Raw genomic sequence first — 20,604 nt, forward strand, 5'->3', positions numbered from 1 at the left:
GCAAAATCTTTCCTCCTGGTTTGCTGACATTTTCTTGTGAAAACCTCTCAAATGCTTGATTGCCTGCACTTATTTATATAATTCTTCCACTGCTAGTTTGAACGACCTCATAAATTTCACCCATCTGCCAGATTTTTGTTTAAACTGTATTCTTCCATACGATGAACAGAAATGTATCAGATTAACAGTAAGAAGCCAGAGGAACGTTGTCGGTGTGGTGCTGCCTGGTGGCCCGGGACAGCCCCTGTCCTCTCGTATACAAACATGCGAACTTGCAGATCTGCCATCAGTGAAATACATTGTTGTCTGCCAGGCTAGGCTCAATGGGTGATGGATGCTGTGATGATAGCCATGATGTGCTCAGATCCCAACTATATGGGTCACTTCAGGGTGTTTGCTTTAAGTTTAAGCATCAAAGCACATCGCCTGTCATTTCTGTGTGCCCCTTCTTGTCAGTTTCTGGGAAAGGTTTAAGGTTTCTCTTGTGATGACTGATTCTCCACGTGCCTCTACAACTTCATTTTACAACACCAAAGTAAATCTGTTATCAGTTCATAATTAAATAAATATTAATCTGAAGCACTTCATATGAATGCAAATAATTGTTTGTGAAGATTTCTCCCATAACCAACTTGAAATGCCTCTTAATGCTTAATAACTCTCAGTGTAAAAATTTTTCCTAACATCCAGTCTAAACCTCCCCTGATGCAACTTGAGGCTGTTTCCTCTTGTCCTATCACCTGTTACTTGGGAGAAGAGACTGACCCCCACCTCTCTACAACCTCCTTTCAGGTAGCTGTAGAGAGCGATAAGGTCTCCCCTCATCCTCCTTTTCTCCAGGCTAAACAATCCCAGCTCCCTCAGCCGTTCCTCATACGACTTATTCTCCAGACCCCTCACCAGCTTCGTTGCCCTTCTCTGGACCCGCTCCAGCACCTCAATGTCTTTCTTATAGTCAGGAGCCCAAAACTGGACACAGTACTCGAGGTGGGGCCTCACCAGTGCCAAGTACAGGGGGATGATCACTTCGCTAGTCCTACTCGCTACACTGTTCCTGATACAGGCCAGGATGCTGTTGGCCGCCTTGGCCACCTGGGCACACTGCTGGCTCATATTCAGCCAGCAGTTGACCAACACCCCCAGGTCCTTTTCTGCCAGGCAGCTCTGCAGCCACCCTTCCCCAAGCTTGTAACGCTGCATGGGGTTGTTGTGACCCAAGTGCAGGACCCGGCACTTGGCCTTGTTGAACCTCATGCCATTGACCTCGGCTCATCGATCCAACCTGTCCAGATCGCTCTGCAAAGCCCTTCTACCCTCAAGCAGGTCAACACTCCCACCTAACTTGGTGTCATCTGCAAATTTACTGAGAGTGCACTCAGTCTCCTTGTCCAGATCATTGATAAAGATATTAAAGAGAATTGGCCCCAGTTTTTACTGACAATTCAACTGAAATCTGTGCTGAAAAGTTACATCACATCTTAGATTTCATGTGAATTCCCCGTAAATGCTAGGGAAAACTTTAATCAGGAGAAGTTTCCAGTTTCTGTGCCTCAGTGAATTTACAAAGTTCTCAAAACACAGCTGAACTATTTGGTATGACATGAGGCAATCCTATCAGTTCATGGTTAACAAATTGATTCTCTTTCCAGAGAATCAGGATCAAAATGTGTTTTTATTACAAATTGAAAACCTTGGGTGTGTTGGATAGCTGAGCAGTGAGTAATTTGGATATGGAGTCTTTCATCTGCAGCAGTCAACTCCAATTCACCGCTTGTTTTAGGAATGACTAAAACTTCTTGTCAGATGGTGCCAGTGCAGTGCCATCATTCCCAGTGCACAAAGACAGTGACTAACAGAACCACTGTCTCCAGCACCATCTCTCCAGCCCTCCTCCTGTCTCCTGCAGTTGAGGAGGGATAAGGCAGGAAAGTGATTTTAAAATTATAGAGAAATCATAAGCAAAACTTCACCTTAGCAGTTTCTAGAAATAGAACATTTCATGCCAAAATATCATGACTGCTTCTGGTCTGGAGCAGGGGACGAGAGGGGTATTCACAAGCTATATATTTTTTCCCAGAACGTCAGATAGCAAGTAACAGAGTCTCAAAGCCGTGAGGATCACAATTATAAGCAGATAATTCTGCCACCTTTCCTACATTGCTGAAATCAATAGTCTACTTGTAAAGTGAAACAGCAGTTACTGTGAGAAATTATATTTGGTGATTGCTTTGCTTTCTTACATCTTTTAAATACTCTTCATTCACCCTTCAGGATTTCTGTAACATTTTTGGCAAGAGTAAGCATATGTAAATGGTTTTTCTGCTCTATTTCTTTCATTAGTAATATCTAACTCTGCAGGCTTATGTATTTAAATCCCCATCCATAGCGCAGTTTGTGGTCAAGATGCCAAATGTTCTTCCACATCCATTTAATTTCCCTGGATGAAATGCTGATTCAAGTGGACCTAATAAAGATGTAAATCGTTTAAGCATGGAAATTAAGCTGTTGCATGTGAGGGATCTTCTCCAGTCATCTCATTACTGCATATTAATGGTGCAGTTTAATCTCTACATCTTTCGTTTGGTCTGATTAGTCATATTCCGGTTCCTATTAGGCATCAGGAAGAGAGCTGCTTATCCTTAGAAGATAGCAGCGTGAGGCTCAGTCCTTGCTTCCTGACACACCCAAATCCCACATCAGTCTATGTGCCTGAGGATGACAGTACCAGGTGCCAAGTCATTCTAGATATCCAAAATCCTTTTTGCTGTGGTCTGGCAAGTTCATTAAGACATTTTCATCTTGTTAACACTTGGGTCATCTTCTCTCTTTTGATTTTGTGCTGAAATTCTTCAAACACCAAGGTAGAGAGAGGTTTGTCCAAAGTAGTAGAGTCGACTAACTTAGCAATACTAAGTAAATTAGTTGTTAGCACTTATCTGTAGTTGCTACAAACTGATCTGGTCCGACACCAGAGCCGGCATATTTGGTATGCTGGCTGTTTTGCATAGGTTTTTTACTCCTCCTGTGCAGAGTATGTTGTTTAGCCACGATGAGTTTGTCTGCTGACTCTCCCAACACAGGCATCGCATATCCTGCATGTCCCAAATCCAAATGCAAGCACAAAGCTTTCATTGACTACAGACGATCCTCAGATGATTTGTCTTAGTAGGCTGCAGCCAGCCTTTTGTAACTACCTTCCTAAATACCAAGCATTACTCACCTTAGAAGATTGATGATAGTGTATTTTCTTTGTATCAGCTGTATTCTGGATGTCTAGGTCTCCTTTTCTTGTTGTTTTGTTGACAGTAATATGGAAGTTCAGCAGTGGGTAAGATTTCTCGGCTTCTTTTCTGTTTAGCTCCCTATTGAGAACTCAGATGAAGACTGAAACCAGAGAATGAAACCAGAAAATGAAAGTGTGTTGCAAAGAAGATGACCTACATGTGGTATGTGAAAAGAAAAAAATAGCATAAAATCCTTTAACTGTTTCTATTCCTTTGTCTCCTGCTGGTCAACCACAAGAATGAGATTGGCTAAAACTTTCCTTGAAAAAAAAGCCAACTTGGCAGGCTGATTAACCAGATGGATGGGCTTTTCGGTCAAACCAGAAAAGTCTATGTTACTTTACATTTTTCAGGTTTTGTCATATTCTTTTTATTATTATTTTGCTATAATCTTGCACTACTCATTTACCGCAGTCCATTTTGCACAGACTGGCAAGTTTTCATAAGATTTTATTTTTAAACAAACAAACGAAAATAATCAAACCTTTTTTTAACACTTTCATCCAAACCAAAAGAATTTCACTAGAAATGAGAGTGCCTCTACTAGGCAGTTTAGTGGTTCATGACAGCTAAATGAAAGGAAAGAACAATCCCAGTGCAGTGCAGCGGCCTGTATCTGGCAGATGTGTTTGCATTCAGGATCTCTCCATTTCTATGTCTTTGAGGAAGTTGCTTCACTCAAGTCTACACAGTTACATAAGCATCTCAAAACCACCATATAGATCTTGACTTTATTTTCTGTGCATAAATGATGTGTAAAAAGAGGGTAGTTGTACTGCTGTTTCTGACAGGAATATTTCAAGGACAGGATGAAAAGTGTTTTAGGATACTATACGAGGATGGGCTATATAATTGTTAAATGCAGGAAAATTTTTATCTTATCTTTTTGTAGATAGAAAGGCAGTTACACGATGCTGCCAGTGAAGAAGTATAGACCAATCTAGGTTAATGCTCCGCACAATCTAATGACATCAACAACCTCTCTTAATTCCTTTTAAAACTTGCTTTATCACTCACCTGCAGGGAAGCAGTACACAGTAAACAATTACATAACAGGTTAGATAGGTGAGGCTCAAACATAACTCAGAGTAGGTCATTGTGATCTTGTTGTGGTTTAGACTGGGCTGGCCATTAAACGAACAACAGATCCGTTCTCCTCCTTGTCCTCTGTGGCCAGTTTGAATTTTGCACATAGTCTAATTTAAATGGTATGTCCGTATGCTACTGTTCTGTCCCAGAAATGTCTATAATTTCTTGCAGAATATAGAAACAAGTGACTGAATACAATAGTTAAATCTTAGCAAAAGGCAACTTTATAAACTGTCAATGCATGCAACTTGGCAAAAATATTTTGAAAATGTATTTTTGAAAAAAATATTTTTTCCATAGAGATGTTCTTGTTTCATCAGAATCTGCATGACTTGCAAAGACATATTGCAGATTCATAAAAAGCCAAGCTGGAATAAATCCAAGATCAAGCCAGTCCATCCCTCACCCAAAGGAATGATCAGCTGCACTTATAAAATTCCCTAAAGATGTTGGTCTAACCTGTTCTTATAAATGTCTATTGTTGGTATTCCTATCTGTACCATCACAAATCTCTCACGTACATCTAACTTGAATTTCATTTGCTATAGTTTAGGCTTGTTATTTCTTGTTTTGTTTCACTGGAAATGGGGAAAGATTCATCTCCTTTCTGGTGACTTTTTACATGTTTGAAGATTGTTACCATCTTTCTGTAAAATAACCCTGATTTTCTCATAAAACATGTCTACAAGATCTCTAGACCTTCTTGCTACACTACCAGGTTCCTGGTTTTGTTTTGGGGTTTTGGGGGTTTTTTCGAAGTACAGAGCTGAATGTGATATTGTAGCTAAGGCTAGTCTCACTGCTGCTGAGTAGGCTGAAAGGGCATTGCTGTTATCTCAGAGTTGTCGCACCTATTTGTAAGTTCTCATCTATTTTTTCACAACAGCGTGGCGCTGCCAACTCACGTTTAACCTGTGATCCACTGCAATGTTACTTTTTCTACAAAACAACCACCCAATGGTTGGAATGGCCTTTTACTTGTTTCAGATCACTTCTGTAATGTGTCATTGTAATTTTGAATTTTCATCCTTTCTTTCAAAAGGTTTACTGCATCTCTCACCTGGCATGACCTACAATCTCAGTAAACTGACTCTCTTTTTTCATGAGCAAAGTCATTAATGAAAATATTGAATAGTACTCGGCCATGACAGATCACAGTGGAACCACATTAAATCCAACTTAGTGAATCACTAATAACCACTCTTGGTGTACAATTTTACAACCAGTTTGAACACAGTTTGGAGTAACTTCATGAAGACCATGTTTCCATACCTTGTTTATGAAAGTATCCTATGAAGTATTATTAAGTTGAAAGCCTAGCACATTGAACCAAGAACATTTTGTCTCCTATTCCTAAAGAAATGCCAGCCTGTCATGCTATCACAGATTAAAATTCATTGGAATGGTGCTTGGAAATCCATTGTGGCTTTTGTATGTGTTTTTCAAATAGATTGATTATTTGTAGCAATAGTTTTGGAGAAGCTGAAGTTACACTTCCTGACTTATATTGCCTTGGTCATCTTCTCACCACCACCCCCTTTTAAAGTATAGTTTCTGTATTGATATCTTTCTGTTTACCAGACCTCTGCTTTTCTTTTTTCAACGTCATTGTTAACAACTTAGAGATTGCCTCTGCCACCTTCCTAAGCAGTTTTGAATGGATTTCGAAAAGATCAGTTGATGTGAAACATCTAACTCATATTCTGCCTTTCCAGTCTGAAGTTTATTCTTTTTTGCTGACGTTAATTTGTGTGGGCATGCTGATCAGAAGTCCAACCAAGGCCAACCAAGAAAAATGGAAAAAGAAAACAAATCTATTTCAAACCGAAAAATAATTTTTTTTTTACATTGTAATACATTTTAAAAAATATGTTAAAAATTTAGAAGTTATAAGTCATGCTGCTTTTACTTATTTGTAACATACCTCCTGAAAAAAAAAAAAGTTTTGATTCATTTAAGAAGATTAGTTTTTCTTTTCTGTTTTTCCCTGGGACACACATCAAGGAAAACTTTCTAGCTGCAATTTTGCTGTTCCATACCATGCTACATGTACCAAAATGTAAAAGGTGTTTTAATTTACATGCCTTTCGTAGTCAGTACCTGGGCTATGATTTCTACATGGTGAAATAAAATTGACAGGCCCAGAGTAGAGTTAAACGTTTATGAGCAAACAACTCCAGAGACCGCTACCCGAGCTGTCTCATCTGTGGATTATACTGGTTCTCTTTGTCAAAATATAGCTGTCTCTATATTAGTGCAGAAAATAAAGGCGCATAGTAAAACAGAAAAACATGAATCTATTTTATTTTCAAGGCATTGCAGAAATAATCTTTTCAAGCATCTCACACTCCAGAAATAATTTAGTGTGTCTAGATGTTGCAGCTAGATCTCTCACATCTCACACATATACATTTGTCATAAGTCAGCTTCCTGCATGCAGTGCTTCAGCTGCAATCACTTAAAGGCATTGAGAAAGATTTGTGTCTGGAATACAACATGGCATAGTGATAAACAGGAGAGTCTCTGTCTGAAATGGCTGATACCATCCACTGCAAGATTCCTCCAAGTGATCACAACCAATACAGCACATTTTATGCTTCTTTGCACACAACAAGTCCCTTAATAAGTAACCACATAGCAGTTCACAGAAGTATGAACATACTACCTTGCTTATCAAAAGCAGGATCTATTTAGGAGAAATACATTTACAATTACACTAAAGGAAAAAAGAATGAAGCCTCCAGCTCCATTACCTTAAGACAACAGCTGGAGACAAAAAATTAGACATTGTCAATGAGAAAATGATAGGACACATGCTGGTTTGATTAACAACTTTGGACTTCATAGTTTAGATAATCGTCTTTTTCTGGGAAACCACTCACGTATGATCACATGAGTATGTTTTCACTTACAGGTAGTGATCCAGGTCATATTTACGCATTATTGCAATTCGTAGATAGAAAACAACATAGTCAAGAGCATCTTAAAATAGTAAAACTTTAACTGTTTTAATGCTATCCCTTTCCACTGCACAGCACTCTCAGTGCACTTGCCTGCTTTTTCACCAGAATGTGGCAGACACAGGAGGATTGACGCTGTTACTGCAGTATCTCAGCCTCCCTAGCTATAAAGAGGTTCACTTTCTGCTAACCAAACATTTGGACTATAGACGTATTATATCCTTTCAATCTACCTTGAGATCCTTATGTAGGGCTAGATTGAAAGGATACTTGTAGCTGTCTTGCTTCAAAAAAACCCCTCAAATTCACTTAGTGTCAGTCGTATTTTCTTTCCTGACTTTTCCTGGAAGCAAGCAGCATCTTTTACCCCTCATAGGGCACTTACCACCTCCCCTTTTTCACCGCCTGAGCCAGAGAAATATGTCTATGACTCCAGCTGACCCGCACACCCTTGCTCTTGCGAAGATGTGTGCAGAACAGATGCCTGACCCAGGCACCACATCTGAACCCAAACATGTAGCTGCTGCTCAGCCTTAGGTGGAAGATGCTTTATTCTGCCTCACTCCTTTGGACAGATGTGTAAACCCAGGGAATAATCTACCCAAAGAAAATAATTGTCTATAACCAAGCCGTTGCAGTGTTGTGATGATCCGCTCCACTTGTTCTTTCTTTATGGTTTTTTTTTTTACCCAAGCCCTTTCAATAGGCTGGGAAATGAAGGTGTGGGAACTTACTAAGGAATAGAGCTGTTTAGGTTGATCACACAGTATATTTTATTATTTTAACTAGCATATCAGGTGAACACATACAGACAAATCATAAAATTTTTTCATAGGATAGGTGATTGCTCACTATATCTGAAAATCAGGCCCTACTGGTGCTCAGTGATGGGGCCTCAACTACTTCCCTTAAGAGACGTGAGGTTTTTGTTCTCAGATATGAATATGTAAATGCAGCATCCAGAGTTCAAAAGGACTACATGCATCACACTGCTATTTCCGTCATTACAGTTATAATGGTTTCTAATTCTGATCACACACTGCAGTATGGTGAGCACAGTGCAGCTCTGCAGTCCAAGCACCTCCAACTACACAACCAGCCCTTCAGAAGGACAAACTGCAGGGTCAAGAAGTAATTCACAAAACTCATCTTCACAGTTTCTCCTTTTCTTAATTATATTCCAACACTTACAACACATCTTTTCATCTTAGTACACTCTCACCCCCCCAAAAAACCCAAAGCCATTTATCAGTAGTTTTGATCCACTTTCTTCCCTTATTCCCTGAGCAGCAGGGGCCATACATACCCTCACAGGCAGCACGGATGTCAGAGTTTCAGAGATCCCTGTGACGTATATGACCTCCTCATCATCCTATGAGGACATTCGCTTGTGGGAGGTATGTTACCCAAACTAACACCCTGTGTTACTAGCTCCTCAACAAACTTGTCCTTACTGCTTAGCAGAGGAGACTTGCAATTTTCCTGGAGTCCCACATTCTGTGTTAAGTGGTGGGGCAGGGGGACAGTTCCCCAGTTTCACACTCTAGTCTCACCAGTCCCTGGAGAGACATGCTTTGGTAGGCACACAAAAGCGCTCTTAAAGCCAGAGAAACATCATGGCAAAAGTAAACTACAAAATTATTTTATTACCATACAAAATTTAAGGAAAGGGGTTGCTATATTTATCAGAGCATTATACACCTGCTAGGTCCCACCTGGTCCTCTCCATAAAGCAGGTGATCAGTTCAGGTTTCACAAATTGTCTTATACTGATCTAATTGGAAATGGCTGATAGAGGGGTAGGAAGTTATCTCCCTCTCCTGCTTCTCTGTCTGCAGGTTTCTACATTCTCCCTTGAATTGTGCCTGATGATCCCATGACCTCAGGATGTGCAGATCCAAAGAAAAAAACTTATCCTTTTTCATTTCAGACTACTTTTGGGATCTATCAGTGAGGGGGGCCAGCCCAACAGGCACAGAGAAACAAGACAAGTAGGAGCCAGAGCTGCTCTTTCAGCAGAGATCTCAAGTCAGCTTAAACAGGCTATGACTAAACTAATCTGCAATTAAGCTCAAGGTGTTTCACATGGTGGCTAAGCTGGGACATAAGCTTCTGATGAGGCCCTACTTCCAGCCTTGCCTTCCTCCAAGCTGAGGAAAGGCTTGCTGACGTACATCCTTTTTGAGGTGGGGGATCTGCTGAAAGGTTCTTCACCCACAGGTCCCCTGTAACTCGTAACCTTGGTGTCTGAACAAAATATCAATTTGTAGTTTTTCTCCCACAGTGTTGCTGGCTATTACAGTGTGACTTTTTCTTGAAACTTAAAGAGGCTTTAAAACTGCTGATGGCCCCTGGGTGTAGCCACATGGTGTTATTATCTTGTGAAACCATTTATTAAAGGTGACAGCAAAGCTTATTAGCTGGCTTTGTTCTTAACTTGAGTATAAACAAATGGGTTATCCATGCATAGTGAATTAAATTCTTTCTGTGCACCAGAAAAAAAGGCGTTTAAACTCCAGCACATAACTTTTCATTGTGTGTGTATTGAAAAATTACATCTGATGGAAGCCAAGATAAAGGGCAGGTCTCATTTCAACTGTTCACAGAGACCAAACTTCGTGGCAACAAAACATACTTGGGATGAGACAGTGCTTGCCCAGATCCCGGGACACCGACAATGGGTCTTTGTATTCTGCCACCTTAAATTTGATAGCACTGCATTGCTCCTCACGAGTACGAGCAGACAGCCCAGTGTGTGAGTTACTGTCCTTCATTGAAGTAGTGAGAGCAGGTTTTAGGGAGCCAAAGAGTGATTGTCAGCCTCAAAATGTATGCAGTCTCCCAATCTTCCACATTTTAAGCACTATCAACGCTGGTCTCTGTTTTCATAGCAAAATTAAAGAACTGCTCCATCTGACATGCTGCCAGTCCTTTGCAGCTGCTGACAACGGCAGCTATGAGGGCGGTTGACACAATGGTGTGGTTTGCTGCCTCACCTGCGCCAGCTCAATCAGAGCTCTACAGAAGAGCATCATCTTGCAGAGCCTTCAGGCAGCCTCTCAGCTGTGGATCAGTGTGGCTGGGCAGGGGTCACAGCAATGGGCAGGAGCCAAGCTGCACCAGGCATAGTCTGGGGAGGTGGAAGTGTAAAGTGTGTCCCTTCTGCAGTGGCAGCAAGGTAATAGATTGGATTAGCTTTATCATCTAACTCTAAATTTCCTTGAAAGCAAATATAACTTTTATTATTCCCTCACTCCCAAATCTACTGGAAAAGCAAAGAGTGTCCATAAGCTGTATGTGATTGTGTGCCAGCTGCCGAATATGCCATGCATCCCTGTGCAGAGTGCCCTTCTCCATTAGACGCCTCCTGGCATGCCAATGATTTCAGCCTGAACATGCTGAAATGTTTCACTCATGAACTATAAAATAATGAAAAATATTGGTTTGGCATGAATAACTGGTGAATCATCAGCATTTGTAATTGTTTGGGAGTATGGAGGTAGTCTTGGCTTATTTATATTCTGGTTTCACATGAGAACATTGATATGAAACAGCAGTAATTGAATCTGATAAGCTCCGGTGAGGAGGTACGATTTGGAGAGAGATATAAGAGTACAGAGGGAACTCTAGGAGGGTGCATGGAGACTTGCAGGTTGCCTCACATTGCAACTCATAGATTTCATATACTCCTAAAATGAGTGATCATCATTTCAGGCAAAGCTAATTATCTGAGACATTGTGATTGTATCTTCCATGAGACGGATGAAATTCAAGGCATTCCGCCCTTCTCCTTTTTAAAAAATTAATTGGCTGTCTACTTAAAGATTTCTTTGAAAATACAAGGATCTTAGACAGCATAAGACTGCAGTCTGTGAGTCTTTGGTAGCAAATGTTGTTTCTCTGGCTGTCAATGTTTGGGAACAGGCTTGGTGGGATGACTGTGTTGAGGAGAAGTACAGTAGTCCACAGGAAACAGAGAAACATCAGACCTGTGGTGTGATCCTCTATTCTCTCAGAACTGCAATGACTCAGTAAAAGAGCCCTTGGTTGTAGATTTGGTTTGCTCTTTTAAATTTCTCTGACTTGGCAAATTCACAGCCTATAACCTTGTGAGCTAGAGCCAAAGGGCTAGTTTGGTCTTAGCCCATGAAAGCCGACTCAACAGATGAGGGGGCTGACAGACAAACTCTTTACATTCCCTTCCAGGGAAAGAGCAGTTTCTGTGGGTACAGCCAGCAAGGTTATAACCACCCCACTTGGGAAAAGAGAATGGGAGAAAATATTGGAGGCAGGAGCTGACAAATAGTGAGCAAAAGTGGCAAGACTTGAGGGATAAGTCCACTTTCCCAGAGCACTTCATGATCTCCAGTCAAGGGCTGTATCTCAGCATCCGCATGGCAGCATCACCTCCAGGAGCTTCGACATTCCCATCAATCTCCTGAAATTTCTGCAACGCTCACAGTCACAGAATTTGGGGTGCTTCTTCACGAATATTAAAAAACTTCAGCCTACATCTGCCCGGCACATCCAAGAAATTCAGGATCCTCAGCCTGGGAGATGAGTGTGTACGGTGGCACTAAACCTTTCTACATGGTGAATCCTAGTCTCCAGAGGCTGCAACCAGGATAAATGCAGCACTACTCCGCACCCACAGGTTGCTATGGAGCCGTCCTGAAGCCTTCCCTAGAGAGTTGTGAAGCACAACAATCTCCTTGCCACACAATGCTGCAGGTCATGTTATTGCCCAAACTTTTCAAGATTCAGAAAGGAGCCTTAAAAAGCAGCTTATAAGGTATTGCGTTCAGCCCCTGAACACCCTCAGTTCAAAGAAGGAGGCTTTCAGAGACTATCATGGTCTCTTCACCACTCTTAGAGGAGAGAGGGGAAGACTCCTCTGCAAAATTCATGAGATGTGTACTGATACTAAAATCATCGTTTAAAAAGGCATTCATCCTCACTGAAATACCCATAGCCTGAAATAAGGAAATCCTGGTGCAAATCATATACTTATGTAAAAATCTAGGATCAGTCAAGAAGCGTCTGCCAATGGAAACAAAGTGATTTTCACAATGAGTGATATTTGCAATAAATAGTCCACCTGCTTATTTCATTTTGTGATCTGATAGACTTACTAAACCACTTGAACTAGACCACTGGAAGAAGAATCTATCTCAACATCCAGAGCAGCATAAAACTGCAGACTCAGATACAAATGAAAAATCAAGTACAAGACACAACATAAAATGTATAACACCAGTTGACAAATATTTATGAAGCATTCCTGCTTCCCCAGGGTCAATGAGCATTGCATATGGGGCAGTCTTTTTTATAAAGGCATGGGGGAAAAGCATGTTTTGTGTTGTTCTTGAGCAGGCCTTGCAGGTCAGCTCTAGGAACAGAAACTGCGCTTCTGGCACAGCCTGTCTACCTGTCCCTTGACAAGATTTGAGAGGAAAAAAAATTGGCATTACTGAGATTTTTGTAGTTGTGTCCAGATTTTCCCACTTCCCATCTAGCACTTGAAGGAACACTTTAGATCAAATACTCTGCATGCATCAGGAATGAGAGTGAAATGTGATGGAGGTCCTGTAGTAGAAAGAAAGGTAAGCAAGGTAACAGCAATGATTCGTCAGGATGTGAAATTCATGGGACAGATCCTTAAATAGTTTAATTTTAATGAAAAAATATAATTGTTTATGTCAGATCTGCTGTGTTCACAGCAGATAACATTCACATAACACTTTAAGCAATATATAATTCCAACTTCCAGAGGCAGTTGATTTTTACCCAGAAATTTTCATTAATAGGGTTGTCCTAGAAAAACTTCAAACGGGAAAAAACTTTCCAGTGAGGAGCAGCTGAATGCTGAGGTACTGATACAACGACAGTGAGCATGGGATTTTAATACAGTCTCGAGCTTCGTGATTAAAGTTGATCACAAGTCTGTATAAAGTTACAAATCTTTGTAACTTCTAAAAACAGGTGAGTTACTGAAGAAGTACAAAAGTGTCATCAGCACTTCTCTTGGACCTTCCTTTGAGGACTGTCTGCTTTTGGGGCTTTTCACCAGCTATGAATTTACATTAACATTGCTGAATGGTTTGCTTAACAGATCTTTAGTCAAATCGTATTGATGTAGTTCAGTTCCTGTGGGAACATCCTGTCCAGGATATGTCGGCATGCACATATCCCAAATGTATGTGTCTATTTTACAGAAAAAGATATTTAGCAGGTGCTGTCAGTAATTAAAATTTCCCTGTGTCTTCATCTGCTCGGTAGGATACAGAAAATCCAAAATATTTTTTAAAGGGTGACTCTATTCAGTAAATCAGATTCGTTGCTGGTGTAATAACTATAATATAAAAGGCAGAAACAAAATGATAAAAGGAAGGTTACTACATAAACTTTTCTCAAAAGTTAAAAATAAAATGGCAAAAAATCTCCTCCTTATTTATTTTGTGTTGTTTATTTTCCTGGTATTTTGGAAATCTGTTTGGTTTTATAAAACAGAATTTCCCAATGAGAGCTTTTGAACTTGAAAATACTTTTGTAAAATGTATTTTGGTGTTAGGCTTTTCTTGCGGAAACAATAGAGTGTTACTTAAATTGAAATGTAAATACTTGAGTGTGTTTCAAATTTCTCACAGAAATAATTAGCCTCTTTACACCAGATTTAGCTATTCAATTTAACAGTCTCATCTCAAGAAAAATAATACTACATGTTATAGTAACTGATTGGGCAGATGCGTTAGAACCTCAGTTGTAAAAAAAGAAACATTTGCAATCTTAAGAATAATTTTATTTTTCCTTTTCATTTTAGTGACATCATATATTTAGACTACATTTATCCCCCAACCTCACACAAAGCACCTTGTTCCCAGGAACAGTATAAATGCTGAATAAGGAACCAAAAAGATTAGGAAGAAGAAGATCAGTATGCCTATTTGTTTCGCAGTACCTGCTACAGCATTAAAGATCATCCATCTCCCTCTTCATCCCCTGTGTTGAGACTGAACCTTATTGCTGAAAATTCAAAACAAGATGAAAGCAAAGAATATCACACCATTCTGAAGACAGAGGGGGAAAATTCTTCAGCAGAAATAGTGCTTTGCTCATATTACTTCCATAATTAAATATTTTTTTTAGGGTCACAAGATTATGCAGTGCACATCAGCATATTGCTCTAATTTCTTGCTCTCCTTACAGTTGTAATTAGACTTGTAAACACTAATTTATGTTTAATTTTTGCAGCCAACCTCTGGCGGAAAGACTATAAATAGACTGACTTGGATGTCATCAACTTTTTTTGTGCCTACAGCCTTTGTATTTCCACACAGAGCTGTTCAGTGCAGTAAGCTCTGGCCATCTACTCAGTCTCTTTCTCCTGCTTTTTTTAGTTTCTTTCCCTATTATTTTCTCTAACATTTTCATGTGTTGAAACAGCCTCGTGGCTGAAGGAGCTAAATATCCGGGGAAAGGCAGCAAGAGTTGTTGTTGGAGGAAATTGTTGGCTGGCACACAGCTCAGGACAGACTGCATTTTGCAAAGCTCCATCAGCAAGGGAGCAAATGCTGAAAACCCAATAGATAATCTATCTTTCAAATTATTATAATTATCCCACATACACTTCTTGGAAGCTATTAGTATTGGTAACTCTTAATTGCTCATCTTTCTGCAGGACCAGATTTCACTTACCTGAAGTAATTCTCACTCGTCCTTGATGCAGACATGCCCACAAATTTGTATCAGATTTAGATGTAGCTTAGCACAGACTCTGTTTACAGTACTCCTCTTACTTATTCTCAATTTACCTACGATTTGCAAACTCTGAATTTTGCCTTGAATTTTTATTTCATATGGCCTTAGAATGCAGCTGAAAGCTGAAGTTTTGCTTGATTTTAAGTCACAACCTCAGAAGAGATCTGGTTTTTTTAAACGTGTGTGTTTCCAAACAATATTCTCATTTGTTTTTGTATCAAATATTGTCCTTAGATTGGTTGAAACAAAAGGCCCAACCATTTACTGGAAAACCAGCTGTGTGCTTATTTAAAATTCAGTCTGAACTTGCTTGAAATATGGTTACAATTCCTTTTGAAATCTGGCTTGGGACTCCCAAGCTCTGTAACTATCACAACCCTTTCAGCGCACTGGCCTGTTTTTGCCTGCTAAACATGGGGGTTGTACCTGTGATTAAAATTCAAATATATTCTCCTACTTAGGTGGACATAATTCTGCAGCCCCCTGAAATTCTGTGTTTTAGTATAGTCTGATTTCATACAATCATAGAATCATAGGGTTGGAAGGGACCTCTGGAGATCATCCAGTCCAACCCCCCTGCCAGAGCAGGGTCACCCAGAGCAGGTTGCACAGGAACACGTCCAGGCGGGTTTTGAATGTCTCCAGAGATGGAGACTCCACCACCTCTCTGGGCAGCCTGTTCCAGTGCTCTGCCACCCTCAAAGTAAAGTTCCTCCTCATGTTTAGGTGGAACTTCCTATGTTCAATTTTGTGCCCATTACCTCTTGTCCTGTCGCTGGGCACCACTGAAAAGAGCCTGGCCCCATCCTCCTGACACCCACCCTTTAAGTATTTGTAAGTGTTGATAAGATCCCCCCTCAGCCGTCTTTTTTCCAGACTGAAGAGACCCAAATCCCTCAGTCTTTCATAGTCATTCAACATAGACTAAACGCTTCTAGAGCCACCATCCTCAAACATCCATATACATAATTTCAAATGCAGTGGAATCACTCGCTTGCTTAACATTAGGAACGTTTGCAGGTTATAGAGCATAATGGAGTGAAGCTCCTGGTTTGAGACTCAAGCCCAACTCCAGACATGCTGGCACAGCAACAAAGCATAGGTCACCGCAGCAGGCAGCCCCCTGCTGCCAACCAGCTCAGGATACCCAGCGAGACAGCAGCAGAGGCTACAGATTGGCTCATTGCAGGTCCATGGAGTGCACGTTCTCACCATACTGAGAGGGCCACGGTCCCCCACAGAGTGTAAATGCCATACAGGCCCACTTTGGCTTTCTCTTCATTTTAGAGGTTTTCAGTTTTTTTCCTCAAGTTGCAGACCAAATCAGGAGACATGTTCTCTTTGTTCACTGCGTGGTTTTGTACCCACCACTTAGACTGAAAAATAACACGAAGGATAGGATTTTATAGTTTTAGCTGCTTTGATTCAGTAAAGGAAATGCTTAGTGTGAGTAATGTCATCTTTAATCGGCCTAGCCCTTGCACACACTTCAAAACACCTTGAAGTTAAATCAGTGATGAAGTAAGACCTTTGGAAAGTTTAGCAGCCAAACAAGAAAAGCAATCTATCTATGTCAACATAATCGAGTATTCCAGCAAGGCCTGTGAGACATAAAACAGGTTTGGAAATCTGGTATCTTCACCATAGATGGGCTATTCAGCATATTAGTAAATTTAAGCTATTGGATTTTGTGGTAGTTACATCAGTCCTTTCTCCAATATTGAAAGAGTCCATATTAGTCACTTCCAATCTCAAGACATAACAAAGTGAATTCATCAGAAAATTTCTTTCATGAATGGTTTATTTGAATTTATATCATATAAGCAAAAATAGAAACAGTCTTTAGAATCATTTTGTGATACATAGTCTCCAAGCTGAGATTTACAATGGCAACAGTCAAATACCTAATGTGGATTTGTTTCCATACATATACATTGAAGATGAATCTGTGAGAAGCAAGCAGGAATTATGCAATGTGCTGCAGAAAGAAAAATGAAAATGTAACTAAACATTTTAATGTCTTTGTAGTTCACCAGCCTACATGCAGTTTATCAGGATGTTTTTAGAGCATGTTGCTTTAATTTTGTGCAGAAAATATAGTTTGAGAGTGCTCATGCCAAACCTTTGACATTGTGATTTGCATGTAACTATATAAATATAATATACTTTCCTATTTAGAGCTTTATACATATGAAAAATTATGGTACAATAAAAATCTATACACATGGTGCTACCAGTTCAGCAGCTGCTAACTCAAAGAATACATCTAAAAATATGATTGCTCAGCCTCTGAAATATAAAATAAAAGAGCAATCAGAAATGCATTTTGTTTAAATAGTAATTTACATAAACATTCATCTCTTCATTTTCTCCATTTGCTTAGGTCTGGTAAAAAGACTCCCTTTGGTTGGTTGCATCTGTCCTTGGCAAGAACTGTAGTTTTAAACTACAGTCCTTTTGTTTGTCTAGGGCTAAATTTAATATATTTGTAAAACAGAGTAAATGTTGGATGGCTTCTATTCCAACCTTGTGCTATTGTAATTCTGAATGACAAGTACCTCGTCTGAAAAGTTCTGCAGAGTGGGAATAGAAATTTGCATGATTTCCACATGCTAAAAGACGTGACAGTGAAAGACTGGCATTTATACTGCATACCAGCGTAAACCACCCTCTAGATTTATAGAGTATGCTTCTAAATAAAGCTTTATCTTTCAAAACCTTTAAAAGCAGGTTTAGCTGCTGCTTGGTAACCAAGTGGTGTCACGTGTATATCACAAGTTCATTTTATCTCCCGAGAAGTTTGGTGAGAGAGCTGTTAGAAAGCAGCTTTATGAAGGCATTACAATCAGTTGCTCTAAGATGTATGCTAACCTGAGATAAGGTATAACAGTTTTGCGGATTTGTGACGGTACCACTGATTTCAGGTTTTCACCCAATGTGTGGATTCGGGGTGGGAGGGGGAGTATGAAGAGCATGGAGCAAAGGACTGCAAATAACCGTGGGGTGGTGGGAAGGAACTGTCTTTGGAGTAAAGTGAAGGTGCTCTCCTCATCTGGTGGCCTGGTTCTTATTATATGAACTACAAAATGATGGTGAAATAAATGGAATGTAGCTAATCAAGCTTAAAAAAGGAAATTACTGAGTTGCGTAAAAGCAGGCAAGGCTAACACAGTCAGTCAAAAATAAATAAAAAAAAAAAGACAAGAGAGAGAGAAAGACCGAGAGAAAAAAAGTCCTTTGAAGTACAGAGGCCTGTTATTTGATTTGTAAATAAGATAAACGTCTCTCCACCCAGGTTATGAAAAGTAAAAATTGTTATATATGGGTAATTGATAGTGACAGTTCTGGCATACACAGCGTAGGAGGTGGTGCTATTGTTTGACATGCCCTACATGTGTAGATAACAAGTTAGGCCCTCATGTTTGCCTACAAATTGTTGCTAAGCACATTTTATACCCTTTATATTGATACTTCTGTTGTGTCTTGGTTTCGTCTCTATTTCCTTTTAAGACAAATGAAAAATGGAATATCATACAAACTCCTTGGTTGCACCTTCCTGCATTTCAAGCTAATATGGATTCAAAACCAGGGGACACCCGAAGAAATGGGTATTGGATGGATTTAATATTCTTAACTTTCTTTTTTTCTTTTTTCTTTTTTTTTTTTTGTCCTGAACTTCTCAGCCCCTGTTTTTGTTTTCCAAATTCTCCATCCCTGAAAAAATGAGTTGGAATCAATCTTGGTTTCACCTCTGTTAACATCACCAAGAAAACTCTGTTTCTCAACTCCCACACCTCATGTACTCAGTGACCTGGTGACGTGCTGCCTCCTCTAGCTTTTATTTCCTCATGTTCTGCATGTGCTTGGTGCCAGCAGGAAGCATTTGTGACTTGGAGAAAGAAAAAAGTTGCCAATGAATCTTCAGTCTCCACATAGCACTGCTAAAGATGAGCCCAAAATACTGACCCAGATGTGAATGTCTCCAAAACCTCCCTGTCTTTCTGTTGGTGGGTTTTTCTCCAACTAAGAATCCCAAGCACGGTTGACAAATACAAATACAATGTAGAGTTAGACTTGAGAAAAGCAAAGGGAATTAATATTTTACATGCAATGGAGCTCTGCATTTCTGAAAGGTTTTTTGAAAGTATCTGTCCAAGTGAGACTTGACCTGCCAAGAGGACCATACTACTTGAAGGAACAGGGAAACTGCTTCCTCCTGCCATGGGATTAATATATGTTCTGCTTCCCCACCTCCTCACTGCTTCATATGACATGGTTTTGAATGCTTTAATTAGGAATATAAGAGGGTGGGAGAAGTATTAATATTTCTACTGGGAAATCGGTGCCTTTTAGTAAGTTTGCCCAGTCAGAGAACAGTAATCTTCCTTCAATACCTTTTGGTCCCTAAGATTGACTCTCTTCCTGCAGCTCACCTCAAAGATGTTAGTTAAAAACAAATATCCCTTTTCCTGGGATGAGCTGAATGCCCTTTGGAGATTAGGGAAGATACTCAGTACCAGGCAAGGTCAGGTCCTAAACTTCTGCCTACAAAAGAAGGTCCCAGTGGTGGAGGTAGCATGGGTTCTCCAAATAAATGGTGACAGCCACCTTGCAGAGCCACTGCTTTCTGTGGCTGGAATAAGCTAACTGAAGAGGAATCCACTGTCTGACTCAACAAAAGCAACTGAAAGTCAGCAAAGTGTTTAAACACTCAGAAATCAGAGGAGGGAAGGAACAAGTGATATTGGCCAATGAAAGCTATAAACCAGCTCACTATGGAAAAAGACTACTTGGCTCAGAGATGCTTTACTGTTTCCTCCACTTGTAGTTGCCTTCCAAAGTGGATTATCATACTCCCAAATGCCCTAGTATTTCGCTCCTTCCCTTTCTTTGTGTGACTCACAGCATTGTCATAAATCACATTATGCCTGTATGATTTTAAAAAAAAAGAGAAAAAACTTCACAAGAAGGGGAAAATAATCATAATTCTATAATATTATCTTATACCACAGAAAACTGTGTACATTTTTTCCCCATACAGGACATACTTCAAATAAAATAATTTTAACACCAATAATGATAATGTTCCTTCTTCCCGACAGAAGTAGAATTGGTTTTTCACCCCAGTTTGGTACATAAATATAAGAAAATAGTCTTTGAATATTTACATCCAGGTGTTCTAAATGTTTTTTGTTGACATATTTAATTCTCATTTTCTCTCCAGCCACGGGCATTCTTTCCAAATTTATATACTAATCTCCGACCATCTACACGCTCCAGGATTTCTCTTTTATAATAGTATCTGTTAAAATAAAAACATAGAAAAATATTTAAGATCAAATTCACCTTTGGTCCTAAAAGGTCACCGGCAATTATGCAATTGCTCAGCTAGCTGAAAAGTCTTTATTTTCTATTGATATGTATATAACACCAAAGATTATTATAACTGAAAGACAGAAAAGAAAAACTGATGTCTTCTTTTTACTTTACATTAATTATTTTCTGGTTTAATT

At 39.7% G+C, this 20,604-nt stretch overlaps 1 protein-coding gene across 2 annotated transcripts in view; it reads right to left on the bottom strand.

Moving 5' to 3' along the window:
- Nucleotides 1-16,955: 16,955 nt before the first annotated feature.
- EHF (ETS homologous factor) overlaps nt 16,956-20,604 on the bottom strand; it is a 36,013-nt gene continuing 32,364 nt past the window's right edge. For both annotated transcript variants that reach the window (XM_054201478.1, XM_054201477.1), the window contains one exon: nt 16,956-20,393. In XM_054201478.1, coding sequence (XP_054057453.1) covers nt 20,294-20,393 — 100 coding nt within the window. In that variant the 3' untranslated portion in view covers nt 16,956-20,293. The remainder of the gene's footprint in view (nt 20,394-20,604) is intronic.

The sequence above is a fragment of the Rissa tridactyla genome, chromosome 4, assembly GCF_028500815.1.
Source record: "Rissa tridactyla isolate bRisTri1 chromosome 4, bRisTri1.patW.cur.20221130, whole genome shotgun sequence".
In the NCBI taxonomy this organism is placed as follows: domain Eukaryota; kingdom Metazoa; phylum Chordata; class Aves; order Charadriiformes; family Laridae; genus Rissa; species Rissa tridactyla.